Genomic DNA, 14,918 nt, shown 5'->3' on the forward strand with positions numbered 1-14,918 from the left:
GCTTTAAATGAGAAGAATAGGGGATGACAATCCTACAATTGAACCAAATGAGGACATTCTCAAGCTAAAGATGTGAGTTTTCCTCCATTAATCCTTACTATAATTTCTCAAATATATGACTAAGCTCTTCATTCAAAAGATAAGCTTCATGTAGCTCTTTAACCTGGTCATTATGAATCTTAGTCATGGTTGAAGCTTTACATATCCACGTCCTAGAAAGAGAATTAGCCACTATACTATCCTTGTCTCGTGTATATGTGATGTCAAAATCATAATTTTGCAATATAGCCACTTACCTATGCTACTTAGGAGTGAGATTTGATTGAGGAAATACTTAAGGACCCTGTGATTGCTTTGATCTTGAATCAATTGCCATAAAAACAATGGTGCCACTTCTTGATTGCATAGAGCATATCCAACATCTCTTGATCATACACATTCATAGCTATCTCTTTATCTATAAGCTTGCAACTCTTAAAGGCAATGACACCATGCTCCTACAGCAATAGAGCACCTTTGCCTCTACCATTAGCATCACGCTGTGTAGTAAGCTCCTTTGAGAAGTCTAGGCATACTAGGATAGGAGAAGAAGTGAGGAGTTCCTTTACCTGATCGAAGCTTCTATTGGCAAATAATGGCATCCTAAAAGAAAGCTTCCTTCTTCAATTTGTCGATCAAAGGAACTACTATGGTCACACAATACTTACTGAACTTGTAGTAATATGATGATAGACCAAGAAACTCTCTAAGAGACATAGTGTTTGTAGTGTTGGCCAATCTCTAACACACTCCACCTTTTTGGGTCAGCGTGGATACCTTTCTTGTTGAAAATATATTCTAACTACTCTACCTTTGTTTGTATAAAAGAGAACTATGTCTCCTTAGCAAAGTCTATGGTGCCTTAACACATCGAATACCTTTCTCATATGTGAAAGATGGTTCTCCAATGACCTATTGTTAATGAGTATAACATTGAAGAACACTCAGACACATTTGAGCACATAGTAGACTTGGCCTACAAATTAGAACCTACCTCTTCTACAAAGATTCACAATTTGTTTCACGTTAGTCACCTCGAACCATTCTTTGGCACCTAGGTTGATACAGTGGAAGAGTTATCTCCCATTGATGAAGAAGATCTCATATAGTATATCCATGAGAGGAGATCATTAGACAACATGAAAAGAAGCTTCACTCCAAGTCCATCACTAAGTATTTGAGTATGTGGAGAGGATTACCACTTGAAGAAGCTTCTTGAAGGCCTACATCTATCTTAGATAAGTTTCCTTATCTTCAGGATGCTTTAATAGTAGCTATAGCATAGTTCCAGTTGTGGGGCCATTGTATTGCAAATAGCACCCAAAAAAACAGTTTGGTTTAGAGCATATTTTATTCTAACCTACTTTCAACAAAGTGCAACTTATATGGGATAAAAATACTCTTTGAGAGTTTTGTATTGATGTGTGGCACACCCCATTTCCATGAAGATCTAATGGCTCAAAATCTTTATTGAAGACATCTAGATGCTATATATTGTATAGGCTTCTACCTACATCTTCATCTTAGTCAAGGGTTTCATTTTTCTCATTTATTTTTATCATTTGTATAGTTTTCTAGCTGTTAAATAGAGTATTATTCTATTCTATCGCCATTGTATTAATTTTCCAATTTTGTTTTTGTGAACAAAAACCTCAAGGAGGGGATGGAATGAAAGAAATTTGGAAGATATATGTTTTTAATAAGTTTGAGAAATAATGCCATGTCACACTAACATAGGTATAAAAGATATTGATACTTATATTTTTTTCATCATTCATTAATACTAAATTACAATCTCTTTATCTCACCTTCTTATTTGAGTTTTCATGGCTTCTCTTGCCTCTCATCTCTCTCATATATTTCTACTCTTTCTCTCTTCTCTTTTCTCTCTCTTCTACACTTCTCTCTTCACCCTAGTAATCTTCTTGACAACCACATGTGGATATTGTTGAAGATTTGGATTATTCATCACCTAGACTTGATAAGTAAAGGTGAACTCCAAAGATAAGAAAAGCCCCCAAGGATATCAAGGAGAAGAGGTCCAAAAGAGCCAAGGAGAGGGCAAAATATTAAGCATCCCCAAGAAAGACCCTACGAGGATACTATGAATGAAGGTATCAAATGGGATATCCCCTAGGGGGACCCTAGAAAGATATTGACAAAGAATCTCTGATTGAATCTTCATGGCTTGAAGGCCTGGATCACCAAGTATATTCCCATTTGTAAGTAAACTAAGATTAAGTATAGAAAGTTCTTTCAACCTTCCATAGATTGTACCTTTGTTGGAAAAATCTATATTACAAAGCAAAGAATCAATTTCTTTTTAGAAAGAATGATGAATGATAGCCAGAGTAAATAACATAGTCAAATTTTGCATGCATTATGCTTAATATAGTTATCAATGACTTCAACATTTGCCACTCCACACTCACTGATAGGACTATATTTGCACCAAAAAAAAAAACCTAAATTTTACTTGCAATAATAACAATGCAAATAACTAACACAATTATTGCCTTACAATAAGGTGAAAAATACTACAAATAAAAGATACTAGATGAAGGTCTTTTGTAGAATATATAAGTTATACATTTTTTCATCCTATAATTTGAAGCTTAGAATCTATTCTTTCTTGTGAAAGTTGGTATTATCTCATTTTTGTTTATTGATCTTGCTAAGAGGTTTGTAAGAGGAGACCATTCTTATCTAATCATGGATCTTGTAGGCTGTAAGATTGTATACATCATTCCATCTTATATTTTGACTTGTGTATATCCATATAAAGCTCTATGGTTTTTAGAAAAAGCCATGGAAGAAGTTTAAGGTACTGAAAAAATTTGAGACACGCTAAACTAAAATAAAATGATTCTCAAAGTTAGTTTACAAGCTTAGTAGATAAAAACTAAAATAAAAAGATACACTTTAGATGTTAACATTTCTTAAAAGGTGAATTTTGTTACCCTACAATAAGGTCAAAAATATTGTTGCATAAAAGGTACCAAGTGAAGATCCTTTGTAGATTACATGTGTTGAATGTTTGCATGCCATTTTTAGTTTTGTAATTGGAATCCTAGAATTCATCCTTTGCATTGAAATCTCACATTTTCTCTTTTCTATTTTGTAATCTTATAGGGACCTTTACAAGAGAAAGACTTTGTTATCCAATTCTAGAGCTTGTAAATTATTGGATACTTTCATTATAGCATTACATATATGTATAAAGTTAGATGGTTAACAAGAAGAAGCTATGGAAGAAGAAGCCTCCAGTATTGATGAGAAATGAGGTTAGAATAGAGTCAACAAGAAATGAGCTTAAAAGAGTTTGGAGAAGCTAAAATGCCAAAATAATGAGTGTTATGAGAGGAATGGAAATTAAAATGGCATGAGTTACAAAAACTTTTGAAATCTCTCTTAGATCAAGATAAAATCTTTTTTGGGTTTTTAATTTTGAGGTGACTTAAGAACCTCACTTTTCAAAAAGTCACATCAAGGTACTAAAAGCAAGAAAAAGAACTTGAAAAATGTCAATATCAAGGACATCTCATTTGGGTGAAATTGCCTTGTGAAGATAAGTTTGGAGGCTCCTTCTTACCTTTTTACTAGAGGTAGATAAAGTCTAGCCAATTTAGTCTAGAGTCAAATGTTATATTTCACCATACATGGTAGTGTCCCATTGGCCTATTCACTAATCTCATCATCTGTAAATTCTAATTAAAATGTCTTTTTTTGCAAAAATTATCCCTAATGTAATGCATATTTATAAATACAAATTATTCTTAAAATATGTAGTAAACTCCACACATGTTTCTTAAGTAGTGGTCCTTTCCCAAAAGCTCATATGGAACCTAATTAACTTTAAAAGTCTCATTTTGAGTTTTGAAATTATATACAATTGACACTTATTAGCCTCTAAGATCATCCTTGATATGACCACCCTTTGTGCTTTTAATCAACCTATCATACACATACATGTTAAATTTTAAGTACTGCATCCATACCCTTAAATTGAATATTTTAATTTAACCAATAGGTAGTAAATCCAAAAGACTATATTTTTAAATATTTAACTGCCAAGCCAACCCTCCCTCTCTCTCTCTCTCTCTCTCTCTCTCTCTCTCTCTCTCTCTCTCTCTCTCTCTCTCTCTCTCTCTCTCTCTCTCTCTCTCTCTCTCTCTCTCTCTCTCTCTCTCTCTCTCTCTCTAAGTGAATCTCTTACTCCATTGAGACATGTCTATTTTAATTTATCCTAAATCTTTTGATTGACTTACTATTTGAGATACACATCATATGCAAGATGTGCAATAGAACTTAGCGCATTTGTCGATAGGGTTCTTGACTTGTCATAAGCATGACTTTTAAATATGTACATTTTAGTCAAGTATCTCTTAAGATGTTCCCAAATCAGACGTGTATAGTCATGTGTTTTTTATGATATGTTCCCAAATTAGATACATAAATACACACGCAAGAAATTCACCTTACACATACTTGCAATTTTCTTACCTATGGAAAGGAGCTTAGTCCCATGAATAGGTTGTTAGGGTAAAGGCCAAAATGGCCTAAAGTTGGATGGGCAACCCTTGTATACGTACACACTACTGTACAATCATATACATGTAATAAAATATATGTGTACCATTAATTTTTTACCCACAAAACTCTCTTATGTTCTTTTATATCTCAACCCTCTTGCACTCCATAGCTTCTACCTCACATCCCACCATTCCTTCTCTCTCAATTGGTATCAAAGCAGCATTCACCATTCATGGAAGCTCGTGCTTGGAGCAAGGAGTATGAGGAGTGAAGCTTTGTCTCATGAAGATCAAGGATTCGAGCTTCTTTTGTGACATTGATGCTTGCTTTCCATATATTGATAGAGATATTATTTTTGTACCAAAATCTAGATCTTAGTCAAGTAACTACTGAGCCACTAAGGCTTCATTTAAGATTGTTTTGGGGGCTATTTTTTATTCAAAAACTTTCTATATAGTTTAAACCTTAATTGATTGCAGTCCATTCACAATCAAAGGCTCTCGGATTACTCTTAGGCTTGGATTGTACAAAGATTTTGATCGATTTGTTAACTTATATGATTTTTCACATTATTTTACGCTCATTTTATAGAGACTATGTAGACTAACATTGATTTGTGATGGCAATTTCTATGTACTACGTCTTTGTGGTTGTTTTATACTTATAAGATAGTTCGAATACTTGGGATAGCTTTTAGAAATTTCATGTCTTTGAGAGTGGTAAAATATCATTTGTTAGATTAGTTTCATGCCTATTTGATGTTTGAATAGCCATTGCTTGCCTTTGTGAGGACACTTCATTTGCAATTTGTTGGTCTATTTTGAGCTCTTGTAATTTGGTATATCTTGTTGGTTTTGGTGGTGAGACATACTTTTATCATTATGGCCTCTTCATTAAGTTCATAGAATGGATTGTTCAATATTAAAAAGCTTGATTGAACAATTTTTTTATATTGAAAATAGCAAATATACAATGTTTTGGTTCAAAAGAAGCAAGTGAAGCCAATCAAATGTGATGGGATTAAATCTAAGGACATAGATGCATATATATGACATAGATGCATACATATGGGAGGAATTACATGAGCTAGCATGCTCCGCTGTTAAGTTGGCAATGTTGAAGTCCATATATTTGAATGTGAAAAACATAAAAGGTGCATATGGTATATGGAAAAATCTTAAACTTTATGAGAAAAAAATTTGAAGCTTCACAAGCCTACTAGTTGAAGAGATTGATCTTCACATGGAGGAGATGACTTCCATATCCAACCACCTAAATGAGTTCAATATTATTTGGACAAGTTGACATCTTAAACGATCACATTTTATGACTCTATCAAGGCTATTGAGATATTTGCAATCACACCTAATGTAGCCTCTTTGTATGAGGCAGTTCTGGGCTTAGGACATGCAGGCAGACTGAATCCCATATGCACAGAGAGGAAAACTATAGCCATCCAACAACTATAAAGCATTGTAATTGACTACCACTTTTCATATAATGAATACAATGTCATGATGCTTTGTACTTTCAGTTAAGTGTCTTGTCTTTATCAGTCCTACACAAGATTTTTTTTGAGTCCAAGCTTCCATCTTGGAACCTAATTCACTTGTGTAACAGTTGTGGTCGTCAGTCAATGTCATCATGAATAGTCTATGCTTACAAGCCGCCATAGCCATGCTCTAGATCCGAATTTTGAACATGAGCATGGCCCAACTCTCATTTCACTCCTGTCAGCTCCTTTCCATCTCTGCTCAGCTTAGTTTGAGTACTAGACCCTATCTCCAACTTCATTTGCATTCCTACCTTCAATGAAGCTTCCATGGCAGCCATAGCCAGCAGTACCCTGTCAGCTTGAAGCTTTCATATCTCTCTCCACAAGACAATTCTCTCTAAACTTCCTTCTGGAGAAGTGTTTCTCTACTTTCATAGCTCCTCGTTGGCACCTCAATCATTGAGATTGGGCAACTATAGCTTTAGTATTGCCTCTTTTCAGAGTCGCTACCATAACTATGTCTGTGGACAGCACCTACCTACCTCTGTTGAAGCAGCCATATCTCATCCACCAGGCCATATCTCTTTGAGCTTTCTTTGGGCACAAAAATCAAGGAGATTGATACACACCATGCCTGGCATTTGCATTTTTCCAAATCTGGGCACAGTTTTGACAACAACCACTTTGAAGGCTTAGATCTCTCAACTCGAGCAAAACGAGTACAAACCCTCTTAGGGCGAGTTAGAACCATTAGTAAGGGTTCTTTATCTTAAAGGGTTTGAGCAGATTCAACCTGTGGAGCTCGTGGGAGCTCATTTACGAGTCGCTAGTCCCTGTTTTGATAGGACAACCATAGCCACTTACCTTCAAGCTCATTTTTTCTTCATTTTCTCTCTCCTGCCACTTAAACCAAGCCAAGGCTACTCTAATCTAAAGTTTTCATTCAACCATCAAATTAGCAAGGAGAGAAAGCTATGAAGAGTTTTTGAAAATCATCAAGTCAAACTCAAGCAACAAACATGAAATTTCAAACTAATATCTTTTGATACTTCACGGCCATTGCTTGTGTCTTTTGACACATACAAAGATCAACTCATTGCTAGTTATTCTCAGTCATTTGAAGCTGATTTCCATCATGAAAATGACCAAAAAATCAAGTCTTTTATAAAGATGCTTATCACGAAGAGTAGCATTACTCTTGTTGCTCAATTCAACTACATGGAAGACTTGTTTATTCCGCTTGCAGGGATAGATGGATTTACTTGTTTTGAAGCGCAATCGATGAATTTATTTGAAGGTTTTGAAAACATTTCTGCTGCCTCAAAGATTATGATACCTTTGCTTAAGGGGGACATGGACATAAACTCATACAACTGGTGCAAGCAAGTCAATGAAGAAGCAGATCAAGAGGACCAAAAGATCAAAAAGAATAAGAATAAGAAAAAGAAGCATACAACTGGTGCAAGCAAAGCCAATGAAGAAGCAGATCAAGAGGACCAAAAGATCAAAGAGAAAAAGAATAAGAAAAAGAAGCATAAAAATCATGAAGACTTTGAAGTGACAAACAAAGTGAAGTACAAGTACATGAAGCTAGACAAAAAGAACTGCAATGAATCAAAGTTCTATATCAAAAGAAATGCTAAAAACTGTAAAGGCCTCACGGTCCTTGATCCTATTTTTTACGGACTTTTTTAGCCTTGTATTACCTAGCCCAAATTTCTTTATCATAAGCTTGTAAACTCCTCATGTAGCCTTGTACTACATCCTCTGTAAGGCCCTTGCTACAGCCTCTAGATGACCATCATGTTTGTGGTACCCACACTTAACCTTTTCTACGATAGCCTCTGGTATTTTGCCATGTTTATGGTGTGCCCACACTTTGCAAGTGTTACTTTCACTAAAGCCTCTACACAATTTGTACTTTCTGGTTGTGATTGATAAGTGTTGAGATATTTGCAATCACCCCTAATGTAACCTCTTTGTATAAGGCAGTTTTGGGCTTAAGACATGCAAGCAGACTGAATCCCATATACACACAGAGAAAAATTATAGCCATCCAATAACTATAAAGCATACTTGACTACCACTTTTCATATAGAATGAATACAATGCCATGATGCTTTGTACTTTCAATAAGTGTCTTGTCTTTATCAGTCCTACACAAGATTGTGTTTATGAGTCTAAGCTTCCATCTTAGAACCTAATTCACTTGTATAACAATTGTGATCTTCAATCAATATCATTATGAGTTTAGTCTATGCTTATAAGCCGCCATAGCCATGCTCTAGATCCAAATGTGAAAGAGGAAATTTAAGAGAAACAAGTCATGCAATAAAAAGAATGTGAAATGCCACTTCTATAATAAAAAAGAATGCATAAAAAAAGATTGCTTCAAGTTGAGAACCAAGCAACAAGGAAAAATGAAAATGAAAATGATGGTAAAAAGAAAGAGAATAGCAAGGCAAAGAGAGAGAAGATAAATGCATGTAGTAGTAATAGTGGTGATATTTTGTATATATCTTCTTTGGGTGAGATTTTGTATATATCATTTTTGGATTTCCAATGTTCCATACACATCCACAATTGATAGCTTGATGTACATCGTGTTCACTATACATCCTAACATTGCCCGTGTAGTGAGAGTTGTTAGTAAATATATGATAAACCTTCATAAGAAACATTACAAGGTAGCAAAGAGTATCATGAGATAAACATTAGATCCATATGAATATATGCTTTCAAAAAAAGAATGAATCTACTCTTGGATATATAGATGCTAAGTTTATAGAGAGTGCAAACTCAAGACCTACTTCAAATTGTCTTCACTTTCACAAATAGTACATTCTCTCGATTGCAACTATGCACAACTTTATCTACCACTGAGAAAAAATATATTGTAGTCACTAACACTTGCAAGAAAACCATACAACTAAGTCATGTAGAGAAAGACTTAGGCATTTTGAGAGAGTTGTCTACATTGCATTGTGATAGCCACAAAACTCTACCCACTCATCCAAAGACAAAGCACATTGAAGTATTACTTCTATAGGGAGATGCTGGAGGACAAGCGCATTGAGCTTGTCATGATTCATACAAATAATAACCCTACGCATTGAGCTTGTCATGATTCATACAAATAATAACCCTACAGTCTTCTCACAAAGAATTCGCCTTCTAAGCACTTTGTACATTGAAAAGTGCTGACATTGGTTTTTAAATTCGCTTTCATCTTATACACCCATAAAGACGCATTAACCTTTTAAATGGGATGTTGTTGAAGTGAAGGCCAATGGCCTAAAACCAAACAAACATCCCTTGTATACATACACATTGTACAATCATTTATAAGTGAAGATAACAAAAAATAAGAGTTTCACTCATTTTATACCCACATAAGTTTCATGTTCTTTCTCTCAACCTTCTTGTACTCCATAGCTTCTACCTCACATCCCAACATTGCTCCCCTCATAAACGTACACACCACTCCTTTATGCCTATGAATCTACACATCTGTGTACTCATCCACATGCAACTTAATGTTGGTACTCTCCAAGGCTATAAGAGGTTCAGTATATTCTATAAATACGTTTACAATCTGCATATGGCTAAATATAGCATGGTTTAGCAAACATACACAATCACTAAACAGCCTTTACACCAGAGAATTTACATTAAAAAGTGTAACAGGTCAAAGCGAAATCTTATGTGGAACATGTATGGCTGACCACTAATATCAGGAGACATAGCCAGGCCATAAAGCTAAGATCATTAGATGCAAAAAGTGGAAACCCTTGCTGCCCTCATGAATCCATTCAGCAACAATTTAACTCATTCTTACGCTTTAAACTATCAAAAATAAATATGCATAGAACCACAAAGATACTCCTTTCTAGTGGCATAATAACATATTTGCGTCTTAATGTGGTTGTAGTAGGGCTATATTATGAAAAAGGATATTATATTCTGAGACTACTGGGTGATTTTAAACAACCTTATAAAGCTTTGCCACCAAAGCAAAACAAGTTGCCTATGTAGTGAAGCTGGATTCTCTACTAATCTTGTTCAATACTACATTAACATGTGCCCAAATTGCTCTCTAATACCCAAAATCCTCTCTAGTAAAGTTACTCCTAATAAAGTCAATGGAAACCAGGCTTCCATTCTTCAGTGTCAAACCCTTTCAACTGAAAGGAATAGAGCATCCAACAACCATGGCATGCGGTTCAAGCTCAAGCTCCATACAAAACAAGGACAAACCACAACAATATGCGGAGTTGGACATTAAAAGAAACTGCACAAGTGGCTCATGGATCACACAACTATTAATTCAACTCATAACACACTAATACACAAGACCAAATATTTGTACTGTGACTTCGAACCAACATGAAGAGAATTAAACCAGCAACTTTACAACTAAAACGGATGTGCTGACTTGCACTCTCTTATGAGCTTTCATTCGGCCCCTGCTGGCACAATACCATGCAAAGTGGTTGAGATATAATTTCTAGCCACTTAACTATAACGAAGCATGCCTCAAACTGCTTTTGAACACACCCCCCATGCCTCACTTCAGGTTAGACTTTCCTGCAAACATCACCTTCACATATGTATCCAGTGTGAGAATTGGATTGGTCGATCTCCGATGCAGCACTGCCCGTTTTGTCAGAACCTTCAGGTGGAGCGGGGTTGTCAATTTCTGATGAAACCCTCTCTGTCACACAATCTGGATGCAAATCAAAACCACAATCCCCGCAATGGTATACCCATCCAGCTCCCTGTTCACCACAATCATCACAATAATATAGCCCTCCTTCATAGGCACTTGCAGTTAATTTGAGGGGATGCTCATGCTGCATGGGAACAATCTCTTTGGCAAGACTTTTTGCTTTTGCATTAATGCGTTCCTGCACCTCTGCAACAGCATCATCTGTGAAAGGGAAAGCATCTGCTCCATACAAGTTAACCAACCCTCGACCATCAGTAGTTACTGTCTTTCCATCTGGACCAACAAACACCAACTTCGGAATCCCTTTCACATCAAAATACTGAGAAAGACTTCTGATGGAGCTATCATTGAAAGGTAGAGCAAGCCATGGCATTCCGTCAAAGTACTCTTTAAAAGATTCTGCATCACTGTCACTAGACAGAAATACAATCTCAAAATCCTCACCACGGCTCTTCAGTTCATCATAAACAGATTTCAACTTAGGGGTGAACCTCCGACAAGGAGGGCACCAATGAGCTGAAAAGTAGAGGCCCACTGTCTTGCCTACCAGTGAGGCGACTTTGACCTGCAAGTGCATAATAAAACGTTTGGTTAAATATTGGCAGTGGCTAATATGAGTTGCAACAAGTTTAAAACTAACATAGATAAACAAAACCAAAACCCACACTTGGAGGCACACTCTTACCTCTCCATACTTTGAAAGCACATAATCCCTTTCTTTAGCAAGAAGAAGTGACTCAAGGGTTTGGGCCGCACGCTTGGCATCTTCTTCTCGCTTCAACTCTTCAAGCCTTTCAGCAGTAAAAGGATATGCTTCAATTCCATGTTTGTAAAGAAGCTCCATGCCCTCACTCTGCATAGTCTTTCCTTGCTTATCCAATATTATCAGAGTAGGTATGCCTTCAACTTCAAACCACTGACTAAGTACTTTTTTCGTTTTTGAATCACTGTATGGCACAGCATGCCATGGCATGTCATTGAAGTAGTTGTCAAAAGATTCTTGGTCTTCATCAGATGAGATAAACACAACCTCAAATTCCTTATTCTTTTCCTTCAACTGATTATAAATGGATGCCAACACTGGTGTGAATCTTTGACACGGTGGGCACCAATGTGCCGAAAAGTACAATGCAACAATTTTGCCTTCTAGATCTGCAACTTTGACCTGGAAAGCAGGGAGGCCCATTTAGCAATCATGCACTCATGATCGATGCTAAACTTTAAAGTCCTGGGAAGGAACTAGAATCACATAGCAACTGAATCCTTTGAAAGATTGCTTGTAAGCTTTGTAATTGGATATTGAAATATCTTCAAACATCTAGTATGCATGAGAATGCATGCTTTGGGAAGGAACGAAAATCATATAGCAACTGAAACCTTTCAAAGATTCCTCGTAAGCTTTGTATTTGGATATTGAAGTATCTTAAAACATCGAATACACATGGCAATGCATTCTTTCTATGCATAAGCAGGTATGAAGACATGCGGCAGTATGCTAGAACAAACATCCATCAAAAGAATTTTGGCTCAGATGGCCGAAAATACCAGATAAGTCATTTGTACATGCCAAGATGCACTACTAACAACCAAATTTTGCATATACACAGGTCAAAACCAGTGCATGTGCCATAACAAGAACTGAAACGAAACGAGTCAGGAACCAATACCTGTTCTCCATTCTTTCCAATCACATAATCCCGTTCATCATGGACTAAAAGAATTTGCAGATTCTGATTCTCCAATCTTTCCTTTGCAGCTTTATGTAGAGCATCGATCTGCTTATCATTGAAAGGGAACGCCTCTGCTCCCCATTTCTCCAACAAATGCATGCCATCCTTGGCATGCAAATCTCCATCGCCACCGACAAATGCCAAGCTGAAAATGCCGGCTCTGTAAAGGCCTGCGAGCTTGCGACTGGTATCTGCATCCTCAAGTGGAACGGCAAGCCATCCTTCTGGAAATTTCCTCAGCACCTCCGCAAAACCCTCCGCATCCGGCCGCTCATCGAGCTGGTTGCCCTGACCATAACTCTGGAGAGTATTGACGAGATCCGGGTCACGATCCACCGTGACATATACGAAGACAATCTCCTTACCCTGCTTCCGGAGCTCAGCATAGGGCCTCGCGATGGTCTCAATGGCACGTTCCAAGGGGTCAGGAAGCCAGTGTGGACCGATGAATATGCCAACGACCTTGTCGACGATGGCGTCCGCCTTGACGTGCTGGCCCGAGGTGTCGAGCAGGAAGTCCCGATGCTCTGAGAAGAGGCTCTCGGAGGGGGGCACACGGCTCTGATCAGCCATGGTTGATATTCAGCAGGGGCAAAGAATAGATGCAGAGAGAAAATGAGGGTGACTTGATGCAGGGAAGAAACTAGAGATAATAACTGATGCAGGAAAACCAGAGAAAATTTAAGGCTTGAAAAACAGAGGTAATCAGAGAAACAGAGTGATGCAAGGAATAACAGGGATGAAAGGATGAGGGAAGGAATACATAGACAGACAGACAGGCAAGGACCGAAAGGTTTAAGAAAGGAGACAATAAAGAGCTGCAGGTTGGAGACGTGCTACTCAAGTCGAATAATACCTTTAGCACAAAGCTGCTGGTCAAGTGCTTGGAACCACAACCCTTTTCACAACCTAGCGTCTCTGACTGAACTCATGCACCCTAGTCAAACACAATGCACACTCAAACTACCACTGTTCATGAAAAACTGAGGCTTAAAGAATACGAATCGCAAACTTTTCAAAAGCGCTTTCAAATTTCTACCAAGAGAGTGATAAACCTCAAACTTTACAATTTTTTTTGGTTTTAAGTATGGCAAATACATGTAATTTGATCGAGAAATCCCTCTAAATTTTTGAGTTAAAGGATTCTATATCTGCTGCCAAAAATGTTTTTTGTAAACATTGACTCAACCCAACCTGACTACTAGTCAAGTCCTTAAAACCAAGATCCTTTTTACATGCAACTCACAACGTGCGAAGTTCCTGCACCTTCCTAGCAAGGCTTCTCTATTGAGGCCTTTAGTTGTCAGTAGATTGGTCCCATCAAGGATGCACAATGAGGAATCCATGCACCTTATAAACCCAACCACGATGGTGAAACCACTTGGACTATTTTTTAATGCCACCTAAGAAGTGCAACCTAGGGTTTGAAATCCTTTACCCATCAACCAATGTTCACAAAAACATAAGGCTTGAGAAAAAAGGTTTTTAAAAGTTTCAAAAGAACTTTCAAAATTTCTCGAAGAAAGTGTAAAACCTTAAATTTTACAATTTTTTATGTTTTAAATATGGCAAACACATGTCATTTGATTTGAGTTAAAGGATTTTATATCTACTACCAGAAATGTGTTTTGTGAACACTAACTCAAACCTACGAAGGTATTAGTCAATTCCTTGAAACCGAAGACCCTTTCCACATGCAACTCACAATGCGCAAACTTCAAACACCTTCCTAGTGAGGCTTCTCTATTGAGACATTCAGATATCAATACGTCAAGGATGTACAGTGAGGTTTGAACACATGCACATGCACCCTATAAACCCAACTATGATAGTGAAAGCACTTGGAATATGACCCCCTCAGCCTCTATCAAGGCTTTTAAACTTGCATCATGTCTATGCGAGAGATGAGTGGCTAGTCATTAAAACCAAAAGGCTGAATGTGGAGGTGGTCCTTTAGAGAGTGTGACCCCCACTTTCTTTGGTATTGTCCTTAATTCCAATAACTTCTTCAAAAAGCTTTTGACCATTGGTGATTAGTTTACTTCCCAATGGCTAAGCATCTCTAGTTTTCTAAGAAGTCTCTAGCCTCTCTAATATGTATATTCATGCATAAAATGCTAGATACATAGGTGTCATGCATGCATACATGCTTCACCTTCACACATGGCTACCATAGCTTAGGACAACTCAGTGAACCTCCCATCTGCTCAAGACAATGGTGTGTTCTAGAACCGCATTTGTATCTTTAGGCAAACCAATGGACTCCATGTTTAAAATGTCCTTAACGAGTCCATTCACGTTAATCGCCCATCTTGTGACCATTTGGCATCCTCTACCCTAACGTACGCTATCCCTTGACCCTATCAATGCCTTAGCATACATGTTGCCCACT

The 14,918-nt window shown here is 37.2% G+C and overlaps 1 protein-coding gene across 1 annotated transcript; it reads right to left on the reverse strand.

Moving 5' to 3' along the window:
* Window positions 1–10,378: 10,378 nt before the first annotated feature.
* On the reverse strand, window positions 10,379–13,406 carry LOC148023262 (DC1 domain-containing protein). The gene is made up of 3 exons (XM_087696304.1): window positions 12,464–13,406; window positions 11,482–11,961; window positions 10,379–11,361 (listed from the first exon to the last, which is right to left on the reverse strand). Exons 1-3 carry the CDS (start codon window positions 13,097–13,099, stop codon window positions 10,645–10,647), a joined length of 1,833 nt encoding a protein of 610 aa, XP_087552430.1. The 5' UTR covers window positions 13,100–13,406; the 3' UTR covers window positions 10,379–10,644.
* Window positions 13,407–14,918: the final 1,512 nt, after the last annotated feature.

Source organism: Lygodium microphyllum, chromosome 16 (genome assembly GCF_053477565.2).
Source record: "Lygodium microphyllum isolate KBCC chromosome 16, Lygodium_microphyllum_v1.1.10, whole genome shotgun sequence".
Classification (NCBI taxonomy): domain Eukaryota; kingdom Viridiplantae; phylum Streptophyta; class Polypodiopsida; order Schizaeales; family Lygodiaceae; genus Lygodium; species Lygodium microphyllum.

Excerpts from the sequence above, each read along its gene's own strand:
- LOC148023262 (XM_087696304.1), bottom strand. The coding sequence starts at position 13,099 with ATGGCTGATCAGAGCCGTGTGCCCCCCTCCGAGAGCCTCTTCTCAGAG. Across the intron at positions 11,962-12,463 it reads TTGGAAAGAATGGAGAACAG|GTCAAAGTTGCAGATCTAGA; the intron begins GTATTGGTTCCT and ends CCTGCTTTCCAG. Across the intron at positions 11,362-11,481 it reads TGCTTTCAAAGTATGGAGAG|GTCAAAGTCGCCTCACTGGT; the intron begins GTAAGAGTGTGC and ends ATGCACTTGCAG.